The 26,085-nt window shown below is 37.2% G+C and overlaps 3 protein-coding genes across 7 annotated transcripts; all 3 read right to left on the reverse strand.

The window, feature by feature from the left end:
• Positions 1-154: 154 nt before the first annotated feature.
• On the reverse strand, positions 155-21,070 carry LOC111212169 (probable LRR receptor-like serine/threonine-protein kinase At5g59680). Of its 5 annotated transcripts, none has more exons than XM_048750256.1 (13): positions 4,221-4,647; positions 3,561-4,101; positions 2,733-3,214; positions 2,519-2,663; positions 2,345-2,416; positions 2,180-2,251; positions 1,988-2,056; positions 1,745-1,908; positions 1,410-1,657; positions 1,202-1,328; positions 1,017-1,082; positions 741-930; positions 158-659 (listed from the first exon to the last, which is right to left on the reverse strand). In XM_048750256.1, exons 1-13 carry the CDS (start codon positions 4,300-4,302, stop codon positions 251-253), a joined length of 2,667 nt encoding a protein of 888 aa, XP_048606213.1. In that variant the 5' UTR covers positions 4,303-4,647; the 3' UTR covers positions 158-250. The 5 variants fall into 5 exon arrangements, with proteins under 5 accessions (XP_048606211.1, XP_048606213.1, XP_048606221.1 ...); XM_048750264.1 differs by lacking the exons at positions 1,410-1,657; positions 1,745-1,908; positions 1,988-2,056; ... (4 more) ...; positions 3,561-4,101; positions 4,221-4,647 and adding exons at positions 18,085-18,293; positions 18,412-18,575; positions 18,679-18,747; ... (4 more) ...; positions 20,269-20,809; positions 20,878-21,070 and having other exon boundaries at positions 173-659; XM_013826292.3 differs by lacking the exons at positions 158-659; positions 741-930; positions 1,017-1,082; ... (8 more) ...; positions 3,561-4,101; positions 4,221-4,647 and adding exons at positions 16,875-17,328; positions 17,425-17,611; positions 17,698-17,763; ... (8 more) ...; positions 20,269-20,809; positions 20,878-21,021.
• On the reverse strand, positions 6,150-10,615 carry LOC106386425 (receptor-like protein kinase At5g59670). Its single transcript, XM_013826281.3, has 13 exons — positions 10,331-10,615; positions 9,672-10,212; positions 9,050-9,525; positions 8,789-8,933; positions 8,620-8,691; positions 8,425-8,496; positions 8,284-8,352; positions 8,023-8,186; positions 7,510-7,739; positions 7,286-7,412; positions 7,158-7,223; positions 6,881-7,070; positions 6,150-6,776 (listed from the first exon to the last, which is right to left on the reverse strand). Exons 1-13 carry the CDS (start codon positions 10,410-10,412, stop codon positions 6,377-6,379), a joined length of 2,634 nt encoding a protein of 877 aa, XP_013681735.2. The 5' UTR covers positions 10,413-10,615; the 3' UTR covers positions 6,150-6,376.
• Positions 21,071-21,473: 403 nt separating the features above from the next.
• On the reverse strand, positions 21,474-25,718 carry LOC106387039 (receptor-like protein kinase At5g59670). The gene is made up of 13 exons (XM_013826860.3): positions 25,487-25,718; positions 24,864-25,404; positions 24,237-24,709; positions 24,006-24,150; positions 23,842-23,913; positions 23,647-23,718; positions 23,510-23,578; positions 23,266-23,429; positions 22,911-23,140; positions 22,686-22,812; positions 22,532-22,597; positions 22,258-22,447; positions 21,474-22,152 (listed from the first exon to the last, which is right to left on the reverse strand). Exons 1-13 carry the CDS (start codon positions 25,566-25,568, stop codon positions 21,762-21,764), a joined length of 2,622 nt encoding a protein of 873 aa, XP_013682314.2. The 5' UTR covers positions 25,569-25,718; the 3' UTR covers positions 21,474-21,761.
• Between the last annotated feature and the right edge of the window lie 367 nt (positions 25,719-26,085).

Consider the following 26,085-nt stretch of genomic DNA (forward strand, 5'->3'; position numbering starts at 1 on the left):
CTCCATTTCAAAAATGTCATGATTAGCAGTTTCATTAAGCTTCTGCAGAAAATAGAAAAAGAGAAGAAAAGGATGCAAGCATCTTCCACAGGTAAACTATATATATATTATATAAACAAAACTATCACAAGAACAACTTTCAAATAATTCAGCAATATATATATATATTCTTTACATAATTTGAAAAAAACCCAATAAGCACACAAAATACACACAGAGCTTCTTGTATTTGTGATACGTGCGACACACACTATCTTGCCCTGGGAATCATACCGCTATCAAAGGTCATGCTCACTTCAGTGGAGCTCAGTGAATCCGTTCGTCGACTCGTATTTCTCCTTGAGTTTTCAGATACAAGACACTCTTTTAGTTCTATAACAACATGAGACATCGTTGGTCGTCTTGCTGAAGTTGGATCCGCGCACGACATTGCCAGCTCAAGAGCTCTCCAGGCAGAGCGAGAATCATAATCCCCGTGAAGGTTTGGATCCATGATATTTGCAATATTTCCTCCCTTGAGCTCAGACCCAACCCATTGTGTTATGTGAGAATTTCTGCGGTTTCGATCAATCACTGATTGGTTTGTGATCATTTCCAATAACACAATGCCGAAACTGTAAACGTCACTTTTCTCACCCAACCGGCCTGTATGGTAATACCTTCAAGGCAAGAAAATGGTATACTTCTCAAACATTGAAAATGAGAACAAATTATAGCACATTGTAATGTTAATTACTCACTCAGGGTCTAGGTAACCAGGAGTACCAGCAACCACTGTCGAAACATGAGATTCACCTCCAACTGGGAAAGACCTGGAGAGCCCAAAATCAGCCAGTTTGGCCTTGTAATGCTCGTCCAACAATATGTTTGTAGTTTTGACATCTCTGTGAACCATTGGTGGTGTGCATCCAATGTGTAAGTACTCCAAACCTACGCAATGGATTCATCTATATCAACTGATTATTGTAAAACCAATATAGTAATATTTTAGTCCTACGGTTTAACTTAGTACAAACCTAGTGCTGCTTCCACAGCTATTCTTAGCCGAATACCCCAGTTGACGACAGACCTGCCTCCTTTTCCTGTGTAATAATAGATCATTAGACCCTTTCGAGATTTTAGGAAGTACATATATTTAATTATGAACTTATATATGTAGATGTAATAAATCATTATAAAAAATTATAGACATATATTTTACCTGTTAGATGTTGTCTTAAGTCTCCATTAGGTACAAACTCATAGATGAGGGCCAAATGGTCTCCTTCATCACAATATCCAACAAGGCTTACCAAATTCGTATGGTGAACTCTCAGTAGAAGGTCAACCTATAATTCACCAAACAAGAAGTGAATAACACATGTCATGTTAAAAACATATATTAGTTGGAAGGATTGTACTACGAATACCTCCGCTTTGAACTCTTTGTACCCTTGAGTTGATGATTGAGATAGTAGCTTAACAGCTACCTGTTCACCATTGACAGTACCGTGACAGACAACACCAAATCCTCCTTCCCCTACGACTCTTTCGAAATTGTTTGTCATTTTTATAACCTCTGAATAAGTAAACCTTCTCTTTTTCGTCTCGATTGATGGCTCAGGTGAATTAGCATTTGTTACATTCACAGTAGGCCTACTTGGTGGCGGGCGAACAACTGCTTGATCAGAACTTAGGGGTTAGAAAAAAACCAGTTTCATTAGTATTATGGCGTCCTTATTGGATAATCTCTCTTGAAAATTACCTTCAACAGTAGGCTGCTTTTTCTTTCTGAGAACAAGATAAAGAACCAATGCGGCAATGAGGATAGCTACAGAACCAACAGATGCAACAATTGGCACTAAAAGGGTCCTTTTATGTGTTTTTTCGGGTGAACCAGAGGGAAAAAGCCTTGGATTTCCTTCAAGACTACAAGAGAACAAGTGTTGTTTCAACACATCAAACGTACAAAGAAAAGTTCACTAGATATGAGAGATCAGTTTCTTACGATAGTACGAGTCCTTTCCTTTGTAAAGATTGAGGAATTGAACCATTGAGATCATTCCCGCTTAAGTTTCTGCATAGCAAAAAACAAGATCCCATGTGGAATTAAAAAGCATTAGAAAATAAGTTTGATACATACGTGAGCATGATCAGGGAATTTGAAAGATATTAGAAAGTATGCTTGAGAAAAACTTACATCACCAACAATAGTTTCATGTTGCCTAGAAACTCAGGCACTTCACCGGTCAAGTTATTATTCGACAAATCCCTAAAGTTTGTAGGCGAGAATATGATATGTTATTACACATTAGATTTCTTTGCACACATATAACAAGTGTTGCCTTCCAAGGGACATTCTTACAGTTTTTCTAGTAGAGTAAGGTTTTGAATGGCAGCTGCTATGTTTCCAGTTAAACCACTTGATGACAAGTTTCTGGTGATAGAAGCCACATCCAAAAGTGTCAATGATAATACTAACTATCACTGATTGAATAATAGATGTGTGTGCATGTGTGCTAGTGAACTTATGACTTACAAGGAAGTAATTCTTGGTGGTGTGGAGATATCCACATGGCTGCAGTTTAAAGCGTCCCACATAAGCTGTGAAGGGACACATGGATCGCCTTGCCAGTTGATTCTACTCAATCCATAAGTGGCTTCAATGTTTCTAATAGCAACCACTGACATAAATAGTTTCAAGATTGTTAAATGGATATAACTAATTAGGCTGGAAAGACACTGAAACATACCTTCGCTTTCGTTTGTTTCAGACTGTGGAAACTGGATAACTGTGTAGACTTCAAAAGCGTTAAGTAGAGGTGGAAGGGTTGATCTGTTGGTTCTTTTCAGCTGAAAACTACATTCCCCTTTAGCGCAGGTTCTTGGCGTCAGGCTTAAGATGGTAGTTATCTTTAACTCGTCTGGAACTAAAGGGTCAGACGACATAAGTTCCCCATTCCATACCATGTTGAATTCTCTGGTTTCATTAGACCGCAGGTCTTGGATCTCAGCAAAGTGTCTATACAAGTAGTATTGGTCATCAGGTTTATCTGTATTAGACCATTCAAGCGTCAATGGCTCACTAGCATTAGTAGGTATGGCTGCAGTTGCAAGTGCGGCTTTTGGTGGTTCATAGTCGTTGGCGTTTCCCACATTGCTTGTGGTGGTTATCTGAGTCCACTCTCTCCAAAAATAAGCTGTCCATTGGCGATCATACACATCGTCCGGGTACCTTAAGGTGGAAGACAGTAATGTTTAGCAGTGAAATAAGCAAATAAGAATTGATAATAATATGTAAATGCGGCTTCCAATTAAGTGTTATATTTGTTAGGCGTTGAATCACCACCCGCTTAGCGCCTATCTCTTGAACACTGTAATATAGTTCTATTCTGGTCCATTTTAATATTATCAGATTGCTCTGTTTCATTTTTTTTGTGTCTCGTCTTACATGTCTGTTTAGTGTCCAGAAGTAATCTTACACATTACAAAGCTACCGAGTGTTAGGTTAAGTTGAAGAACATAGCCACACAAAGCAGATCAAAAGCAAGAGATATTTTGTTAAGTTGGAGTTGAGTTACCTTAGGGTAGTCTTTGATTCACTAAGATATAACCGGAAGAAAAGATTCAGAGAACCAGATTGAGTGCTATAAGAATCATTTCCCATGGGCCGTACTTCCAAGGTCGATATCACCGGTGTAGTCGGCCCAGTCTTAACAAGACAGACCTGCAACTTGTTTGATGTTGGGATGTGAATGATCTCTTCTCGTGTACCATTCACTAGCTTATGCAAATCTATAGTGGCCCATGGATTAGGTCCAAGATACAGATCAAACGTGGGGTTATTGTCAAGGCCATCATAGTTTCCATACAGAAACCTAGCCCTGATCAGATGATTTCTCCCCTTCTCAACGCGTAGGTTGTAGCAATTCCTTGTTCCATCTGGAAAATACCTCAGCGTGGTGTATGGCTTCAGAAATCTACTCGCCAGAGTTGGATGAATTCTACCAGTTTTTCCACTCTGAATGAATGTTGCATCTGAAGAGAACTGTAGCCCTGTTGACTCCTCTTTATAAGGAGATGGTTCATTTGCTGGTAGCCCACAGTCCAAACTGATGAACCCTTTTAAGCGATATAGAACAAAGTTCAACGTTAAAAAAAACAGAGAAGAACCAAAATGGCAATAAGGAGGAGAAGAAGAATAGGCATAAATTTTATTTTGTCAACTAAGATGTGTGTACCTTGCTGGCTCTGAGCTTGAACAATATGAATGATGGCCAAGGTTCTGATTATCAGCAACAAAATTCCAAGAGACCTCACCATATTCTCTTACGAATAATCAAGAAAACCATTGGCTGAGGAGGATAAAAGGAGACACTATATAAAGAAAACCCAAACCCGAAACTGAAAAAGAAAAGACTTTTCCAAGTCAATAAAAAGAATGAGTAAATGTGTTTTCTAGTGCAACTTCACCATTAGAAGAGGAATAAGGATAAGAGGATAACAATGTTCAACCATCGCTAATATGAAGTTGAATGAGATCATTTGTGGAAATAGTACATCAGTATAGTTGTCAGACAATAATGCATCTTACTTTCATAGAACTATTCCATCACACAGAAAAGATATTGGTTTAAATCGCCACTAGACTCACCACAATGATGCATGAAGAAATGTTCACAAAGAGTTGACATTCTGGTGGTTGTTGACTTGTGTATTTAGTAGACGTGATTTTTTTTTTTCAGTCCATATTCAATACAAAGCTTTTAGGCACACATCTAAAGGGTAACAATGTTTAGTCAGCCCGGTTTATAACAATTTAACCTGACCTTGAAGAAGATGAATAATGATAAACAAGCGAATGAAACTGTCCGTATTCTGTTATTTCAGATGCTACTTCACCATGGAAAGAATAAACATTTAAAGGGTAACAATGTTTCAAAACACCACTATCATGAAATTGTGTATATAAGTCTATAGTTTAAGTTTTCCTGATCAGATAATATGCAACTTGCTTTAGTATATTTAAGTACAAAGAATGTATCAAACAAACCACGCAACAAGTTGGCTTTAATACCCACTAGACTCAAGCACCATGACGCACGAAGAAAATCTGAGAAATAGTCAATGGCCGTTGACTTTTGATCGTGTAGACAACCTCTCCAACTTTCATTCATATGACTAGTAGACATTTCTTTTGGTTGGTTTCTTCATGAATGCACAGCTTAGACCTCACAAGAACTGAAAAGGCAGCAAAAAGCTTAAAAGTTGACACTCAATGTTTTAAGCTAATGATAAATGATTCCGGACAAGCAGCCATTATCATGAGCTCTGTACTCAGATCCCATAAGTAAAAGAAGTTGAAGTTCTGATTACTTTCGTCTATCTCATTTGGCTTTGTCATCAAGAGTTCCCGGGGGTGATAGCTCTACATAGGCGATTTAAATTATTATTTGACAAGTCCCTAAACTTTTTTTTTCCTTAAAACAAGTCCCTAAACTTTGTAAGATGAAATTTAGAAAATGGATGTTCATCCAATTCATTTCCACCGGTATACAGTCTCTCTAGCTGGATATGATTCTGAATGGCAACCGCTTTAGTTTTCAGTTAAACTGCTTGAAAATAGCAGAGGAATGAAAAACTGCTTGAAAATAGCAGAGGAATGAAAAAAGGGAAATACAGACTACAGAGCACAGAGAAGAGATAGCGTTGAGATCAATATCTGAATTGCTAGACTTGCTAGTAAATGTGTTTTCTAGTGAAACTTCACAATGGGAAGAATGTTTAAACATAGAAATACAGAGACTTTCTCAAGTCAATGAAAAAAAATGTATTTTCTAGTAAAACTTCACAATGGGAAAAATGTTTAATATCAAGAACTTGGTAAGTGACGTTGGTCAGACAATAGTTGTTTAGTGTCACACACAAAGGATATTTGGTATTAATAGCCACCAGACTCACCGCTGTGACGTATGGAGAAATGTTCAGAAAAAAATCAACTTTCTAATGGTCGTTGACTAGAGTGAGAGACCTACTTTTGTTTCAAAGACAGCAATAAAGTTATAAAAAGCAAGTGAATGTAATAAACACACAATTGCAAACAAGGAGCCATTATCACAGCTCTTAGAGGTAATGTAATCAAGACTCAAGAGTCAACAAATACAAAGAAACCAAATAACAGAGTATAATGATCGTACAAAAATGACATGTTCGGGGTTCTAATGACACATATGAAGAACCCAATAATCACAAATAGAATAGAGAATATGATTTGGACATGTTAATGAACAAAACATGTTGAACATGTTGACTAGTTTACAGATTTTTTTAAAAGTAATAACTTATTATCGATTTGTTGATTCCATTTTGAGTATCACAAGTAGACAACACTCGGGACTTATCTTGCCATGGGATCCATCGAAGAGTCCAAGCCAATGCTCATTGCTTGAGATTCCAAGCCTTGATTATCATTTACCCTCGAGTTTTCACACACTATACACTCTTTTAGCTCCTGAATAACCTGAGACATGGATGGTCGTTTTGAGGAAGAAGGATTCGCGCATGACAATGCCAGCTCAAGAGCTCTCCATGCAGAATTAGAGTCATAATCTTTGCCAAGTTTTGGATCCATAATCTCAATAATATCACCTCGGCTGATCTTAAAGCCAACCCATTGTGTTATGTGTAAAATTTCTGAAGTTTGATTAATCACGGGTTGGTTTGTAATCATCTCCAACAACACAATCCCGAAACTGTAGACATCACTCTTCTCACTCAGACGACCTGAACTGTTACATCTGCATGACAACAACATACTTATTTTAAAACATTAAAGAAGGAATTAACACAAAGTTTCAAGAACAAGTGTTTGTGTGTATATATGAAAACTAATAATACTTACTCAGGATCAAGGTATCCCAGAGTACCAGCAATTGCGGTCAAAACCTGAGATTCACCTTCACTTTGGAAAGATCTGGAGAGTCCAAAATCAGCGAGTTTAGCCTTCAAATTCTCATCCAGCAATATGTTGGCAGTTTTGACATCTCTATGCACCATTGGCGGTGTGCATCCAATATGTAAGTACTCCAATCCTATTCAATAGAATCATGTGTACCAACTGATTTGCTGTAAATAAATTGAATCAATATATTTCCTTGCGGTGCTTTTAAATTATGAACCTGACGCTGCTTCCAAAGCTATTCGTAGTCGAACACTCCATTTGATAATAGATCCACTTCCTTTTCCTGTATATTAGCTCATTAGATCCGTTCGAGTTTTTTTTTTGAGTTATATGAGCAAATGCTACCTGTCAAATGTTGTTTTAAGTCTCCATTGGGCAGAAACTCATAGATGAGGGCCAATTTATCTCCTTCATAGCAATACCCCACGAGGCTCACCAAATTTGTATGGTGAACTCTCAGAAGAAGATCAACCTTCATGTCAAGAAAATATTGAGATGGATAACCTTTGGTGGACAGTAGAAACACATCACAAGTTAATTGATAATCTTTTCTGTAGAACTATGAATACCTCTGCTTTAAATTCTTTAGATCCCTGAGTTGAAGACTGAGAGAGTACTTTAACAGCCACCTGCTCATAAATATTTACAGTACCGTGATACACCATTCCGAACCCTCCCTTACCTAAAACTCTTTGGAAATTATTTGTCATTTTGATGACTTCTGAATATGTGAACCTTCTGTTTTTCTTATTAGCAAATGTAACATTTGCCATTGACGTCCCCAGTAGCAAATGGAGACCTGTACATCGGGATAAAAATGTTATCAACGGCATTTAAACATTTTTATATGGTTTTTTATTTACACTATCTCCAATGCAACTTTATTTTCTTTTCTATATTCTATTCTAAAATAGAATAATTCTATTATAAGTAACATTTCTCTATATTCTATTCTTGTATATTGTAATTTTATTATAGAACCATACCATTGGAGCAAATCCACCCTTATTCTATTTTAGATAAAGATAAGAGGAGAAAATAGAGTTGCATTAGAATGTTATTAGAGGATCTCTTGCAATTACCTTCCATAATACTTGGGTTTTTCATTCTGACTACAAGAAAAAGAACCACTACAAAAATGACAGTGGCTGCGGAAGCAACTGATACAACAATTGGCACAACAACTTTCTTCTTAGTTGGCTTTTTACATGGACCAGAGAGACAAAGTCTTGGGTTTCCTTCAACACTACAACAAGACAAGGGTTGTTCAGGACAACAAATGCACCAAAAGGGTTATAGGTAACGAATGATTATTTTCAAAAGCTATGTGGAAATTTTCTTACGATAGCTCTAGTCCTTTCCTTTGAAAGGCTTGAGGAAGTGAACCACTAAGATTGTTCCCGCTTAAATTTCTGTTAAAAACGACTCTTACATGAGGTGAAATTTTAAAATCTACTGGAAAATATATCTAGAGAATCACATACATGACCATCAACGATTTCATGTCGCCTAGAAACTCAGGCACTCCTCCAGTCAAGTTATTATTCGACAAGTCCCTAATGTTAGAAAGACAGAATAAATTAATACATGGAAGGACGTTATCACATTTATTCCCATCCATCCAGCTATCCATCCTTAATACCAATTTCTCGCCTTCATTAAACAATCTTAATACTTACAGTTTTTCTAATTGCGTAAGGTTTTGAATGGCAGCTGCTATTGTTCCAGTTAAACCACTTGAAGACAAGTTTCTAGTGTTCAGAATCAGATTTTAAGTGTTAGTGACCAGGAATACTATCAAATATTGAAGAGTCTGTGAGGGAAAGTACAACAAAACTTTAGACTTACAAAGTAGTGAGTCTTGGTGGCATGGACGCAACCGCGTTGGTGCAGTTTAAACCGTCCCACCTGAGCTGTTGAGGGACGCACGGATCACCTTGCCAGTTGATTCTACTCAGTGCATAGCTTGTTGCGATGCTTTTTATAGCACTCACTGACATGAAAAGGTTTGTGTATTGAGTAATCTATTGCATCTATATTTTTTTCTTACTATATGAATAAAAAACATAAGACTTTAAATGCATAATCTGGTACTAGAAAGTCACATACCGTCGCTTTCATCTGTTTCGGACTGTGGAAGATGAATAACTGTGAAGACTTCAAAAGCATTAAGTAGTGGTGGAAGAGTTGATCTGTTAGTTCTTATCAACTGAACACTGCATTTCCCTCCATTGCAAGTTCTTGGTGACTTATTAAAGATAGTTAGTAAATTTAACTTCAACGGAACTAGAGGGCCATAATAATGTTGTCCATTCCATACCATGCTGAACTCCCTGGTTTCATTTGCCTCCAAATCTTGGAGCTCAGCAAAGTGTGCGTATAAGTGATATTGGGCATCAGGATTTGCTGAACTCCATTCAATCGTCAATGGCGCACTGGCATTAGTAGGCGTGGCAGCATATCTTAGTGCATCTTTCGGTGGAGCATATTTGTTGGAATGGACCACATCGAGATCGGTGGAAATCTGCGTCCATTCCATCTTAAAGTATGATCTCCATATCCGGTCATAGATATCTCTTGAGTACCTATGTAGTGATGAAATGTTGTTTTAGCAACGTAAAATGTCAAGGAACTCTATAATTCACACAAAAGAAAATATATAGACAAAAAGAAACAGAGAAGCCGAAAAATAAAAACAAGAAGATCCATTGTTAAGTTGAAGTCTACTTACCGTATCTGAGATCCTGACTTGCTAAGATAATACATGTTGTAAAGATTCAGGGAGTCAGATTCAGTGCTATAAGAAACATTTTCCATTGGCCGTAATTCCAAAGCCGATATTAGTGGTGTAGTTTCGCCAGTCTTAACAAGACAAATCTGCAACGAGTTTGATGTTGGGATGTGTAACATATCTTGCCGTGTACCATTCACCGCTCTTTCCAAATCTATCGTGGCCCATAGATTAGGTCCAAGATAAAGATCGAAGACTGGTTTAATGTCATGACCATCGTAATTTCCGTATATAAAAGTAGCTCTGATCAGATATTTACTCCCCTTCTCCACATTCAGGTTGTAGCAGTTCCGTATACCATCTGGAAAGTACCTCAGCGTTGTGTATGGCTTCATGAATCTACTCACCAGAGTTGACTGAATTTTACCAGTTTTTCCACTCTGGATGAATGTTGCGTCCGAGGAGAAGTGCAGCCTGCTAAAAGTATCATTATAAGGGGACCGTCCATTTGCAGGTAGCCCACAATCCAAACTGATGAACCCTGCTTGCAGACATGGTAAAGATTGACCATGAACACCAGTGCAGTAAAAATTAAAAAATTTTAAAGAAACTTTAGTAGTAGCTAGGAAGGTATATATAACAAAGAAGATATCTGGTACCTTGTTGTTCTTGAGCTTGAATAAAACTAGTAATGGCAAAAGCTGCAAATAACGCCAATAAAAGCCCAAGATAGTTCTCCATATTCTCTTTAACTCCCAAGAGAAATAAAGAAACTCGTTGGCTAAGTTATGAAAGATAAATAGAGAACAAATAGGCCAAGCAAACCCAAATCATTGACTAAAAGAAAGACTTTAACAAGTCAATGGTGCGTAGATATTGCTATTCTCCATAATAAAAACAAGAATATACTTCTTAATAGGGATGTTGCTGTAACGTTACGTGACATGATATAGTCCTTCGCAAAAGTCTTTCAGTTATCTATATTATTAAAGTTGAAGTACACATTGAGATTGTTTGGCAATATGGATAGTAGTTAAAAAAATAGTACTGTTTGGAAACATGGATAGTAGTAAGTTAGGAAAAAAAATAATGGGCTTATGCTACTAAAAATTGGAAGTCCATTACATTATATTAAAAAGTAATGGGTCTATGTTATTTGATATATAAAATATTAAAATCAAAACAATAATTTAAAATTGATTTATATCAAAAATTCATTCAAAAAAAAATATATATATATATTCAAAATTTGATTTTTACTAACATATTTTCTAATAACTATTATAAAAATATTTTCAATATATATAAGAAAAATACAATACAAAGCCCAATTTTAAACACCAACTTACGTTATGGTTTTTATATTTCACATTAAATTTTAAAATATAATATATATGATTATTTATATGATTGTACGTATAAAATATTATTAATTATAAAAAAACTTATTTGATGGTACGTATAAAATACGATTAATTATATGATAACACATATTTTGTAACCTATGATGACACATATAGGATATATATAATAGTGATTAAGGGTGGGCGTTCGGGTTCGTTTTCGGGTCTTTTTGGGATTTCGTGTTCAGTTCAGATTTTTTAAGATTTCGTTCGGATTTGGATAACCAATTTAAATAGGTTTGGTTTAAATATTTGGATAGAAAATTGATAATTATTTAAGTATTTTTGGAGTTTTGAGTATATTTTAACTATTTAAGATATTTACGTTTGATTATTTGTATATATTTTAAAAATACACCCGCACGGGCGTGCGGGTCCAAATCTAGTTGATTTTAAATCACAAGTTAACGTGAGTGTGAACACAAATGCAAAGTCAAACATAAACCACGTGAAGCTCTCAAAGATAAAACATGGTTCGACAAAACGAAGACATATGATATCGCAGGGGGCAACCATACCTCCGAGCCAAAAGAAAAGTCAAGGTTACGAACTTGAGAAAGTCAACAGTTTTGCTTAAGTAGATATAATAAAACATGCAATATATTAAAGATAACTCTACAAAGCTTATGGTAGTCTCTTAATTATGGAATCTGACAATCTATGAACATATACACCACTTTTGAGCTTCTTTTAGAACTCTACATAGAATACAGAAGGTGAGGGTTAAGATGAACGTGTTCAAATATTGATGGGAGAATAAGTAGCATACTAGAATTACGTTAAGGAATAAAGTGTTACATCAAAGGAGACTCAATTATATAAGATTAACTAGTCCAACAAGAATGCTTTCTTTCACTGCTCTCATTAATTTATAGTCTTAATCGCAGGTGCTTGTTGGGGGTGGATTTACATTCTACCTCAAGGCCCATTAGACAATAAATTAAGCTCATTTTACTATGAAGCCCTAGCTTCTTCCTTGTATAAATAAAGAGATGCCTCTCTTTATCAAGGGATATCTTCTCCTCTTCTTAGTCTAAAAACATATTTTCATAGAGATTTTGTATTCTAAGGTTCACTTTACTTTGTAATCATCTTTGTAATGAACCTTGAATCAATGAAATCTCTTTTATATTCTTTTTCCCATTTGATTCTTTAAAGATTTCTCCTAAGCCTCAAGAATCTAAATCTTATTTTTAGATTCTATTATTGTATTGATTCAACAAACACTACCAGCATACACACCATTTTTGGATCAAACAGTTGGCGCTAGAAGGAGGGGGCTAAAGAGAACAATCTTCAAAAGATATCAAATTTGAGAGAATCCTAGATCTAACTTCATCATCTCAAGATAAAGGATGAAGCTTTCTCATGAAAGCTTTGTTTTTGCGGGGGACGGGACTCTCATCAAGAATCGAGTATTGAAATCATCTTTGAAAAAGATAAGTTTCTCAATCTCATCTCATTAATAAAATTATATTCATGATTATCACATAATCATAGATACGCATGTTTAATCTGTGAGAGGAAAGAAAATAATAAAAAAAAAATTATTTTCTGACTTTAGGAGTCGTGACCGACGACTACTCTGAAAAAGAGGGAATCGAACACAGACGACGTCGATGGGGCTGTCGCTGCTTTCCCGCATCGGTCGAGTTCGTCGAGTTCCGTTCCATCCCCGCCAACGACGAGCTAGCCTGTGACAGAAGGAGAAAAGAGAGAGATCGTTCACTACCTCAAAGGCAGTCGTGAACTCGAAAGTTCTCAGCTTTGGAGCTCGCGACGGAGAACCGAGATCTCAGCTCAGTTAGCAACGACGGCCAACACCTTCTCTCTCGTCTGCTCCGATTAAAGAGTATGGGGCCACGGATTGCAACAAAGCTCGGCAAAGATTGTAACAAAGCTCGAGAATCGATCCCGCGAAGCTCACGAGTTTGACCTTGATTCGAGTTTGTTGGGTCTGTTTCCTCACCGGCTTCAGTCTCCACCACCACGTCTCGAATCTAATCACTCCCCAAACTCAGCCCATGCTTGATCTCGGCTTCACACGATCTCCTCCTCCTCGAGACATTTATGGCCTTACCAGAAGCTCTTGCTGGAGCAAAAGAGAAAGCTTGATTGAAGCCACTCCATCAATGGCAGCTGAGAGAGAAGTTCAGCTCTGTTCTTGATTTGTGACACCGCAGAAATCACAATCTCAATCACAGTTTGGTCTTGGAAGCCATGGTTTGATTTTGGCTAGTCACCCACATCTCGTAAGCTCAGCCTCTCGGACAGAGGCAATCACGTGATGACCTTGATAGTAATGATCTGATCTCCACACCCGACTTCCTGCGCTTCACCACCATGGCATCTTCAAAAGCTCCAGGAAAAAGCTTCAGCATCTCCCAAAGATGAGACAGAGCGAACGGCAACAAGGGACTGCGAAGAAACGTGGAAGAAGAGCTCAGACGTGCCTCTCTTTCCGTACGCGAGATGGTTCCTCATTGTCGACTGCTTCAAGCTCTGAAAGGTATAGAAAACAGAGGAATGGGTGATAGACCACGACAAGCTCGGTCTCTCTTTATGCTCAGCTCATGATCATCAACACCGTCAACGCGCATCCCCGAGCTTGACGTTGTCAAGATCACGTCTTAGCCTCTTCGTTGGATTCATATCACGTGATCTTGGCATTGCTTGGAGATCATCTCAGTAACAGTTCGATCTTGGCAGTCACGTGATCTCTACCTCTGATGTGACGAGGAAAAATCAAGACTTCGATGCTCTCATCTCCGAACGCTGCTATGGACGCAAACTTCATAGCATAGAGCTCTTGCTTCTTCACCAAGCAAGCTTTACCAATTGACAAGATAAGCTTTCCTAACAACCTTATCAAATCATTATTATCCTTACGTTTAAGGCGTAGTCAAGTTATAGTTTGCTTCTTTAATCATTTATTATCTAACCATGATAATAAAATATTTAAAGAAGCGATAATGATCGTTACAGCGTATTGACTTATGTTCAAACTCACTGTATTTGATTATATCAACGTTCATGACATGTGGTTGCTAACAAGACTTAATTTTCTTGAAGCTTTGTCCATCCCCTCGCACTGGTCTTTGCACGATCTTGCTGCAAACCATCTCAAGATCATAGGCAGAATGCCTTCTCGTTTCACCGCAAGAAGCTCAGAACCTGATCTTGGCGACAAAGCATGATCTTGCAGTCTCGGTTTGATCTCGCAAACATCTTACATGCTGACCAGTCACGACAACATGCGGATCAACAAGACGACTCAACTCGTTGATTTCATTACTCCATCTACACATGGATTGCATCAATGCTGCGAAGACATGTCCACCTGGTGACTTGATTGTGACGGTCCGTCCATGATGGTACGTTCATAATGATGTCTATGGCAACTTCTTCTTGGCAGTTAGTCGATCGACACTTCATCCATGGCAACTTGCTCCGGTGGTTCAGAACACTGTCTTCACAGATCGTTCGCGCAACCATCCCGGAGTAAGAAGTCTGATCGGAATTAGAAGTATGTCGATGACAGCTCGCCCGAGACAGTCCGTCTACGACACTTCATTTATGGCAACCTAACCATGACGTTCCGCTCATGACAATCATCTGCGACATGGGTACGTGCCTAGTTCATTGTCTAATAAACCCCATACATAAAGTTCACAGAGATCGACTTCGATTCTCTCAACGAACTTGGGGGGCTTATTGTTGGGGGTGGATTTACATCCTACCTCAAGGCCCATTAGACAATAAATTAAGCTCATTTTACTATGAAGCCCTAGCTTCTTCCTTGTATAAATAAAGAGATGCCTCTCTTTATCAAGGGATATCTTCTCCTCTTCTTAGTCTAAAAACATATTTTCATAGAGATTTTGTATTCTAAGGTTCACTTTACTTTGTAATCATCTTTGTAATGAACCTTGAATCAATGAAATCTCTTTTATATTCTTTTTCCCATTTGATTCTTTAAAGATTTCTCCTAAGCCTCAAAAATCTAAATCTTATTTTTAGATTCTATTATTGTATTGATTCAACAAACACTACCAGCATACACACCATTTTTGGATCAAACAGTGCTTAGCGTCATTGTTTGGGAGCAGAGATAAGTCAATAAGAAATCACAACCATATTCTTCTTCTTTTAGTTCTTCCAGAGAAGTTGATTTGGGACAATAGCCCTGTTCTTTTGTAGACGCGGCGGCAGGCAGCCTCCGGTCTTAAAAAATACATTTGATCGTGAATGAATCCTTTCTTTCACTGTTTATAGAATAAGACGCCAACTGGGATTTGTGACGCTGTAAAATCCAGCGTCCGAAAAAATGGAGCATGTGGTGGTCTTTTACAAAAGGCAGCGACATCAATTAAATGAGGATGCCGTAAAAAAAACTGTTTCCTTCGTATTTTCTTTAAAGCCAGACGCTGCCGCTGCGTCTACAAAAAAAACAGGGCTAATTAATGTCGTATTTGGAGCAACAGTAGTTTCTTGGTCAGACTACTATATTTGCCAAATATGATCATAGTGTTGTTTTTATAAGCAGAGAATATGATCTGGACAAAATTCTTGATTTGGCAGAGTGTGGAACACTCAAAACTATCTTGCCTTACGATTTTAGCTAAACTAGTGTTATTTCCCGTACTACGTACGGGCACTAATATGTAAAAAATATTTTTAGATATAATATGGAGAGTTTACAGGTAAACTAAATGTTATTTTTGAATATAAACCTAAGAAATTTTATTTTTGAGGTTTATCAGTGATAAACTTAAAACAAAATAAAAACTTTGGTTTATATTTACCATTTTTCAATATAGACGCAAGATAATTGTATCGAGTCAAAAAAAAAGACGCTAGATAATTGTAAAATATTGAATTTTCTTTTTAAAAACCAGCAAATAAATTATTAGATATAAGAATTCAGAGAAAACATATATCTTGGAAAAACAGTAAAAATATTAACCTTATTTTCTAAATAATTGTGTCAGTATCACTTGTTATCTTTTATTTCTTCTCCATGTATATAAGAAAAGATAAGGAACAATATATAAGAAAAATAAAAATAGAATGTGTAGGTTATTTCTTAAGCAAACAAAAATAATATTCTATAAAATTGTAAAAGCATCTATAAACTAAGGATAATCATCCTGAGATTAGATATGAGAGTCTTTCTTTCTTGTCTTTCTTAAACCCCGATTTTTTGTCTTTCTAATAGCAAAACAAAAGAAGAAAAAGTTATAAATAGGTTGGAAGAGAGCTCAGTTCATGAAAAAAAAAATTGAGCATGGAGATTATAGACATTTTTAGTTTCACTAACCCGGACTATAACCTTCGTTTTTCCAACTTTGCATGGTAAGCCTATCAATCCACAACATGTTTATATTCCCTTTTTTTTTCTCTTTTCATTGAAAAAAATATCTTTGGAAGACTATTAATTCTTGTGCTACTGTTTGGCCATAACTGTTTCGGTATGGATCTAGTAAGAATTGTAAATTTGGCAAGAAGAAATGAATTTAGATTTAGGACATCGTGAGTTAATTTTATCCAGTGAAAAATGCACAGTTTCAAAAATAGTGGGATCATGGGTGTAGTGGGAGAAATATTAGCATTTTTATTTTATATAGAAAAAAATCAGTTACTATACAAAACTGTTTTTTTGTCACGAAATACAAAACTGTTTTTCTTTTTAAGCATTTACAGTTTTTCTTTTTTTTTGGCATTTTTCTATATTTATTTTAATATTTTCCACATGTCAAAGTTCATTTGTTGAGTGACTTGTGCTTTAGTATATAAGGGATATGTAAATAACAAATTTATTTGTCGAGTCTATATTGGTATTACAGGTATACAACACTCAAAACTATCTTGCCTTAGGAACTACCGAAGTATCCAAGCTAATGTTAATTTCTTGAGATTCTAGGCCTCCATTGTTACTTATCCTCGAGTTTTCACACGCAATACATTCTTTTAGCTCGTTAATAACCTGAGACATGATTGGTCGTTTTGAGGAAGAAGTATCAGTGCATGACACTGCCAGATCAAGAGCTCTCCACGCAGAATTGTGGTCATAACCCCCACAAAGGTTTGGATCCATGATCTCCGTTATATCACATTGATTAAGCTTAGTGCTAACCCATTCTGCTACGTGATACTCTTCAGAGATCACCGGTTTGTTTGTGATCATCTCCAATAACACGACCCCATAACTATATACATCACTCTTCTCAGCCAACCGGTTTGTACGGTAATACCTGTAAGACAAGAACATGGTAAAACTCTCTAACCATTTAAGAACATATAGAAAATGTCAAAACAAGTTTGTGTGTGTGTGTGTGAAAACTACTTACTCGGGATCAATGTATCCATGAGTACCAGCAACTTCCGTGAACTCCTGAGATTCGTGTCCACCGAAAGATCTTGAGATCCCAAAATCAGCAAGTTTAGCCTTGAAATTCTCATCCAGCAATATGTTGGCAGTTTTGACATCTCTATGAACCATCGGTGGTGTGCATCCAATATGCAAGTACTCCAACCCTATGCAATAAAATCATCTATATCAAACTATTTGATATAAACACAATTGAATTGATATCTTGTCCTAGGGTTTTTAATTTAGTAACCTAGTGCTGTCTCCAAAGCTATTCGTAGACGAATACTCCAGTTGATGATGGATCTACCTCCTTTACCTGTTTACATAAGGTATCATTCGATCCATTCTGATTTTCTGAGTTTCATGAGTTAACTCTACACGTGAAATCACTAAGAAAATATCACCTGACAAATGTTGTTTTAAGTCTCCATTGGGAAGAAACTCGTAAATGAGGGCCAAATGATCTCCTTCATAGCAATACCCGACGAGGCTCACCAAATTTGTATGGTGAACTCTCAGAAGAAGATCAACCTAAGGCAAGACCGATATCAAGAAAATGTTGAAATCTATATTACCTTTGTGAATGTAGAAACAGATCATATAGTTTTAACTGGTAAGGCTAAATAATTATGAAAACCTCTGCTTTGAATTGTTCATAGCCTTGAGTTGAAGTTTGAGAGAGTAGTTTAACAGCCACTTCGGAACCATTTACAGTGCCTTGATACACCATACCGGAACCTCCTTTGCCTACAACTTTTTGGAAGTTATTTGTCATTTTGACGACCTCAGAGTATGTGAACCTTCTGCTTTTCTTATTAGCAAATGTATCATTCACCATAGATGTACCTGGTGGCAGGGGTAGATCTATAATCAGCATAAGGGCGTTACCATAAAAGGTTTTTATATGTTATGACATTCACAAGAATCGCTAGATTTTCTTATTTAAAGTCTATCTTGCCAGTACCTCCCACAGCAGTTGCTTTTTTCTTTCTCCGTACAAGGAAAATAACCAATACAGCAATGACTACCGCCGCAGAAGCAATTGATGCAACAATCGGCACAAGAACTTTCTTCTTAGGTCGTTTTCTACATGCATTAGAGAGACAAAGCATGGGGTTTCCATCAACCCTACAAGTAGACAAGGTTTGTTGAGGACAACAGTTGCACAACACAAAAGGGCTTGTGGATTGTTACTGAATATATTTGAAAAGATATGAGGAAGGTTTCTTACAATAGCTCTAGTCCTTGCTTTTGTAGAGCTTGTGGAATTGAGCCATTAAGATTGTTCCTACTCAAGTTTCTGTCAAAAGACGACTATGATCTGAGTTGAATTTTGAAAAGTATTATAAAATATGTTGAGAGAAACTTACATGAACATCAAGGATTTCATGTTGCCTAGAAACTCTGGCACTCCTCCAGTCAAGTTATTATTTGACAAGTCCCTAATGTTAGCAAGAGAGAGTATGGTAACCATATCTTAGCCAATATATCCCATCTCTATAGTAACAACATTTCACCTCTAATCAACAATGAAAATACTTACAGTTTTTCTAGTTGTGGAAGATTTTGAACAGCAGCTGCGATGTTTCCAGTTAAACCACTTGAAGATAAGTTTCTAGGCATTGTTGAAAATTACATTCAAAAGTGTTAATGATCACAATTAAATACCAAGAGATCTTGAAGAGTGAGTGAGTGTGCATGCATGTGTAGTACGTACTGAACTCACGACTTACAAAGAAGTGATTCTTGGCGATATAGACATATCCGTGTTACTACAGTTTAGCCCGCCCCATAAAAACTGTCGAGGGACGCATGGATCGCCTTGCCAATCTATTCTACTCAATCCATACTTGGCTTCAATGTTTTTTATAGCAGCCACTTACATTAAAAAAAAGTTTAAATGATGTTAACAATTAATCTATGAACTGTCACAAGTACTCTATTATGTTTATGATTTGTTTCCACATACCATCGTTTTCATCTGTTTCAGATTGCGGAAATCGGATGCTTGTGAAGATTTCTAAGGCATTAATTAGAGGTGGAAGAGTCGATCTGTTGGTTCTTGTAAGCTGCAAAATGCATTCCATTCCTTGGCAAGTTCCCACGCTTGAAACAGTAGTTATATCAAGCTTCTTAGGAATGATAGGGTCAGATAAAACTTCTCCGTTCAACGAGATGTTGAACTCTCTGGTATCCTTTGCCTGCAAGTCTTGGATCTCGGCAAAGTATGCGTAAAAGTAGTACTCTTCACCAGAACCTCCTGAAGGCAATTCAATCGTTAATGGCGCATTAGCATCAGTAGGCGTGGCAGCATGTATCAGCGCATCTTTTGGTGGAACATATTTGTTGGAATTGTTCACGTCAAGAGTGGTGGAAATATTTGTCCATTCCCCTTGAAAGCCTGCTCCATTGTATGCTACCCATTCGCGATCATAGATATCTTTCATGTACCTGTGAAGTGAATAGTGTTGTTTTAGCAGTAGGATGGGTAAATAAGATGAAAAAAATCATTCCGTTTCAAATTAAATGTCACTTTAGAGTAAACTTTCTGTTACAATATATGTCATTTTATAGTTTCTCTATTTTATTCCTAATTAAATGAAAAAGCAAGAAATGCTTTAGAATTTCAATAGTGAAATACTGGTAAAACTGAATATTTAATTCGTTTTTCTTAATTTGTTTAAAATAACCTTAAACAACATCAGAATTTGAAACGGATGAACTGGGAATTTATCTTGGAAACTGGTCACAAAAGTACAAAACATACAGAAGCAAACCAGAGCTGGAGAGGAGAAACGTTGTTAAACTAATATTGACTTACCTTATATTAGATCCTGACTTGCTAAAGTAGCTCCGGGAGAGACGCATCAAGGAACCAGACTTAGTGATATAAGAATCGTTTCCCAGTGCCCGTATCTCCAAAGCCGATATGAACGGTGTAGTTTCACCAGTCTTGACAAGACAAATCTGCAACGAGTCTGACGTTGGCATGTGTAAGATCTCTTCGTTAGTACTATTCGTCCCTAGCCTTTGGAAATCTATCGTGGCCCATAGATTAGGTCCAAGATACAGATCAAACTTGGGTTTAACGTCAAAACCATCGTAATTTCCATAAACAAACCTAGCCACGATCATATGCGTCCTGCCTTTCTCAACTTTTAGACCATAGCAGTTTCGTATCCCATCTGGAAAATATCTAAGCGTCTCGTAAGGCTTCGCGAATCCCTCAGGATTTTCTCGGATTCGACCATTTCTTCCGCCACATATGAACGTTTCGTCCGAAGTGAACATCAGTTTAGTATAACTCTCTTCATAAGGAGACGTTTCATTCGCGGGCAGCCCGCAATCCAAACTGGTGAATCCTGTTAACAGACATTGTAAACCAAAACTTTCCGAAAAGAATGTTTCAAAAAATATATAATTATGATACCTTGTTGGCCTTGAGCTTGAATAATATGAATGATGGCGATTAGTGACAGCAATAGCCCAAGAAATTTTGTCATATTCTCTTACCTGCCAAGGAAATATCAAGAAAATCATTCCCAGGCTGTGGAAGATAAAGGGAGCATGTATAAAGCTAAAAGAAAGACTTTTGTCAAGTCTTTCTAAAAATAGACTTTGTCAAGTCAACATAGTGAGTAAACGCGTTTTCTAGACTTGTAGTGCAACTCAACCAATGGAATTAACCGACAAGAGTGGCCCAACATCACCATCATTAACATATTCATGGAAAATATGGAGCAGAGACAGAATCACGTTAAGATTTAAGAAGGAACTATTACATCAAAGACGAAGACTCAATTATATTAAGACTAGTCCAACAGGAATCTACTTTCTTTGTTTGACTAGTAACATATTATTTCGTTTAAGGGCAGAGATAAGTCAAAGAGAAGAGATTACAACCATTTTCTGTTTCTTTTAGTTTTTCTTTATAGAGAAGTTGATATAGGACCGTGTCATATTTGGTACAACATTGGTTTTCTTGAGTCACACACGATATGCATCTTTACACTTCCAAAGGAGCTATCATTCAAACAAAAGTATATAAGAAGAAACAAGTTCCAGAAGGGACTAAACACTATTTATTAAGAGTAACTCTAATCATAACTCATACTTAAAGTTCAAATTCTCTCAGGAACTTGAGTTTAGGTAACTCACAAGCAGTACACTTAAAACAAATTGACATGTGCTCAAGACACGATGAAACCAAAAATCACCAAAGAACATAGAATATGAGATTTTTCAATTTCTCAAAGCCAAATGACTAATTGACTTTTAATTCCATATTGGTACAATAGGTAGACAACATCAAAACTATCTTGCTCCAGGACCCACCGAAGTATCCAAGACAATGCTCACTTGTTGAGATTCTATCCCTCCATTGTTATTCATCCTCGAGTTTTCACACACAATACACTCTTTTAACTCGCTAATAACCTGAGACATGGTTGGTCGTTTTGAGGAAAAAGGATCAGCGCATAACATTGCCAGCTCAACAGCTCTCCACGCAGAGTTAGAGTCATAAGCCCCGCCAAGGTTTGGATCCATGATCTCAGTTATATCACCTCTCTTAAGCGTAGAGCCAACCCATTCTGCTATGTGACACTTTTCAGAAATCACAGGTTGGTTTGTGATCATCTCCAATAACACGACCCCGTAACTATATACATCACTCTTCTCAGCCAACCGACTTGTACGGCAATATCTGCAAAAACAAAAACATGGTATATACTATTTAACCATTGAAGAAGGTGTAGAAAAATCAAGATCAAACGTGTGTTTGTATTTTAAAATAGTAAAAGAAACTTACTCAGGATCAAGGTATCCACAAGTACCAGCAATCACTGTTGAATCCTGAGATTCACATCCACCTTGGAAAGATCTTGAGAGCCCAAAATCAGCGAGTTTGGTCTTGAAATTCTCATCTAACAATATGTTTGCAGTTTTGACATCTCTATGAACCATTGGTGGTGTGCATCCAATATGTAAGTACTCCAGTCCTATGCATTGGAACCATGTATTGATTTGTTGTAAACCTAATTGAATCGATATCTTATCTTAAAGGATTTTAACTTAGTACCAACCTAACGCTGCCTCCAAAGCTATCTGTAGTCGAATTCTCCAGTTGATGATAGGTCTACCTCCTTTTCCTGTATATTAGATTATCATATCTACTAGCTAGAGTATTCTAAGTTTCAAAAGTTAATGCTCTTCGTGAAATAACTAGAAAAATCTTACCAGACAAATGTTGTTTCAAGTCTCCATTAGGCAGAAACTCATAGATGAGGGCCAAGTGATCTCCTTCATAGCAATACCCGACGAGGGTCACCAAATTTGTATGGTGAACTCTTAGAAGAAGATCAACCTGAGTTAATATTCATTTCAATAAAATATTTACATTCGTAACCGATGCTAAAAACAGATAATATTCGTTTAGTTAGGAAGATGCAGAAACATGAATACCTCTGCTTTGAATTCTTTATAGCCTTGAGTTGAAGACTGAGAGAGTAGTTTAACAGCCACTTGTTGAGAGCCGTTTATAGAACCGTGATACACCATGCCGAACCCTCCTTTACCTAAAACTCTTTGGAAGTTATTTGTCATTTTGAGGACCTCTGAATATGTGAACCTTCTGCTGTTCTTATTTGCAAATGTATCATTCACTGTTGGCGTACTTTGTGGCCGGGGTAGATCTGTTCATCAGAATAAGAACGTTACCATATGTTTCTTAATCTGTATCTATCTTCTTCTAATGTAAATGAGCAATGACATTCAGAAGATTATAAGTTTTCTTATTTGATGTCTATCATGAAAATACCTTCTACAGCCTTTGATCTTTTCTTTATGTGTACAAGGAAAAGAAGCAATACAGCAATGGCAATGGCTGCAGAAGCAACTGATGCAACAATTGACACAAAAACTTTCTTCTTAAGTGGCTTTCTACTTGAATCGGAGACACGAAGCCTTGGGTTTCCTTTGACACTGTTGTTAAGGACATCAAATGTACCAAAGGATTGATAATGATTGATAATTTTTCAAAAGCTATGTGGAAAGTTTCTTACGTTAGCTCCAGCCCTTTCCTTTGTAAGGCTTGCGGAATTGATCCATTAAGATTGTTCCCACTCAAGTTTCTGTGAAATATGACCGTGATATGAAGTGGAATTCAAAAAGCATTGGAAAACATGTTAAGAAAACTTACATGAACATCAAAGATTTCATGTTGCCTAGAAACTCTGGCACTCCTCCAGTCAAGTTATTGTTCGACAAGTCCCTAATGTTAGCAAGAAGGAATAAAGACATGAAGGTTAATCAAGTTTATTCCCATCCATACATATATAGGACCTATCCAATATAGAATACCAATTTCCCGCTCGCCTTATATCTTCATACTTACAGTTTTTCTAGTTGCGTAAGACTTTGAATGGCAGCTGCTATGGTTCCAGTTAAACCACTTGAAGACAAGTTTCTAGTGAAATGTTTAAAATCGCATTCAAAGTGTTAATTACTAGCAAAACTTGAGTGCGTGTGAGTAGTGTAATACTAAACTTTCTGACTTACAAAGAGGTGATTCTTGGTGGCACGGACACATCCGCGTTTGTGCAGTTTAAACCGTCCCACCTAAGCTGCTGAGGGAAGCATGGATCACCTTGCCAGTTGATTCTACTTAACGCATAGCTGGCAGCAATGCTTCTTGTAGCACTCACTGATGTCAGAAAGGTTTGTCCGTGTTGAGTGCTCTACTGTATAATAAGAAAGCATAAAACTGGAAAAAGAAAGTCACGTGCGCACCGTCGCTTTCATCGGTTTCTGACTGCGGAAACTGAATGACTGTGTAGACTTCATAAGCATTAAGTAGAGGTGGAAGCGTTGATATGTTGGTTCGTATCAGCTGAACACTGCATCTCACTCCTTCGCAAGTTCTCGGTGACCGACTAAGGATAGTAAGTGAATACTTTCCAGGAGTTAGAGGGCCATAATAATTTTCTCCATTCCAAAGTATGTTGAATTCCCTGGTTTCATTTGCCTGCAAGTCTTGGAGCTCAGCAAAGTGTGTGTACAAGTAATATTGTGCATCAGGATTTGCTGAACTCCATTCGATCTTCAGTGGCGCGCTGGCATTAGTAGGCGTGGCAGCGTTTTTTAGTGCATCTTGGGGTGGAGCATATTTGTTGGAACTGAACACGTCCAGATCGGTGGAAATGTTGGTCCATTCCATCTGAAAGTACGGTCTCCAAATGCGATCGTAGGTATCGCTAGAGTACCTGCATGGAAACAATGGTGTTTAAGAAATTGATTATGTCTATTATTCATGTAAATGTTATTTAATAAATCACAGCACAAAGGTACGTACAAAAGACAAGAAAACATATAGAATTAAATCAAGAAGAGCCGTTCTTCATCTGAAGTTCGACTCACCTTAGATTAGATCCTGACTTTCTAAGATAACTCCGGTGGTGTAGATACAGGGAGCCAGATTTAGTGATATAACAACTATTTTCCATTGGCCGTAATTCCAAAGTCGATATTAGCGGTGTAGTTTCGCCGGTCTTAACAAGACAAATATTCAACGAGTTTGATGTTGTGGTGTGTAAGATTTCTTTCTGTGTACCATTCACATCTGTTTCGAAATCTATAGTGGCCCATAGATTAGGTCCAAGATAAAGATCGAACACCGGTTGAACGTTAAGCCCATCGTAATTTCCATAAGTAAATGTAGCCCTGATCAAATATCTACGCCACGACTGCACGTTCAGACTGTAGCAGTTACGTGTTCCATCTGGAAAATATCTCACCGTTGTGTATGGCTTCATTAATCTACCCACCGAACTTGCCTGAATCTTACCAGTTTTCCCACTCTGGATGAATGTTGCGTCCGAGGAGAAGTTCAGCCCCGTGGTAGTGTCGTTATAAGGAGACTGTTCGTTCTCAGGTAGCCCACAATCCAAACTGATAAATCCTGTTGAATTTTAAAAAATTTACCATACAAACAGTTCATTTCTGACTACTAAAACGTTTGTAATATACATAAAACAAGATACCTTGTTGGTCTTGAGCTTGAACACTATGAATGATGGCCAAAGTTGCAATTAGCATCAACCAAAGCACAAGAGAACTCTCCATATTCTCTCAACTCCCAAGGAAAAAAAATGAAGAAAACGAGTGGATAAGCTATCATGGTAGATAAATAGTACATAAATCAGCATAACCCAAATCGCACACTAAGAGAATTTTTTTTCTACAAGACAATAATGTGTTTCCACCATGCAACGAGTAGGGAATAAACAACCAAACCCAAATCATACACTAGAAAGAAAGACTTTGTTAGGTCAATGGTGAAAATGTGTGTTTCTTGTGCCAGATTCACCCGGGGGAAGAAAGAAAAAAATGTCCCAGAATATATAGAGTTGACCCAGAAGCACGTTATGGAACATATTGTTACATCAAAGAATAATCAATTCCAAGCGTAATTTCCTATTCTTTTCTCACTAAATTACCACCGCAAGCAGACAACTCTGCAAACATTTGTTAGAGGACACGTCCTGGCCATATGTTAATTACTACACAACCTAACTTTTCCCAAGGAATATCCAAGTGGCCAAGCTCATGTTCAAAAGCTCTTCAGAAAGTCTCTTTCATA

The sequence above is a fragment of the Brassica napus genome, chromosome A2 (assembly GCF_020379485.1).
Source record: "Brassica napus cultivar Da-Ae chromosome A2, Da-Ae, whole genome shotgun sequence".
Classification (NCBI taxonomy): Eukaryota; Viridiplantae; Streptophyta; class Magnoliopsida; order Brassicales; family Brassicaceae; genus Brassica; species Brassica napus.

Excerpts from the sequence above, each read along its gene's own strand:
- LOC106387039 (XM_013826860.3), bottom strand. The coding sequence starts at position 25,568 with ATGGAGAGTTCTCTTGTGCTTTGGTTGATGCTAATTGCAACTTTGGCC. Across the intron at positions 23,914-24,005 it reads CCACCAAGAATCACCTCTTT|AAACTTGTCTTCAAGTGGTT; the intron begins GTAAGTCAGAAA and ends ACATTTCACTAG. Across the intron at positions 22,598-22,685 it reads CTTGAAACAACATTTGTCTG|GAAAAGGAGGTAGACCTATC; the intron begins GTAAGATTTTTC and ends TCTAATATACAG.
- LOC106386425 (XM_013826281.3), bottom strand. The coding sequence starts at position 10,412 with ATGGAGAACTATCTTGGGCTTTTATTGGCGTTATTTGCAGCTTTTGCC. Across the intron at positions 10,213-10,330 it reads TCAAGCTCAAGAACAACAAG|GGTTCATCAGTTTGGATTGT; the intron begins GTACCAGATATC and ends GTCTGCAAGCAG. Across the intron at positions 8,353-8,424 it reads ATGAAATCGTTGATGGTCAT|AAATTTAAGCGGGAACAATC; the intron begins GTATGTGATTCT and ends CGTTTTTAACAG.
- LOC111212169 (XM_048750254.1), bottom strand. The coding sequence starts at position 4,302 with ATGGTGAGGTCTCTTGGAATTTTGTTGCTGATAATCAGAACCTTGGCC. Across the intron at positions 2,417-2,518 it reads CCACCAAGAATTACTTCCTT|AAACTTGTCATCAAGTGGTT; the intron begins GTAAGTCATAAG and ends TTCTATCACCAG. Across the intron at positions 1,658-1,744 it reads AAAGCAGCCTACTGTTGAAG|TTGTTCGCCCGCCACCAAGT; the intron begins GTAATTTTCAAG and ends CTGATCAAGCAG.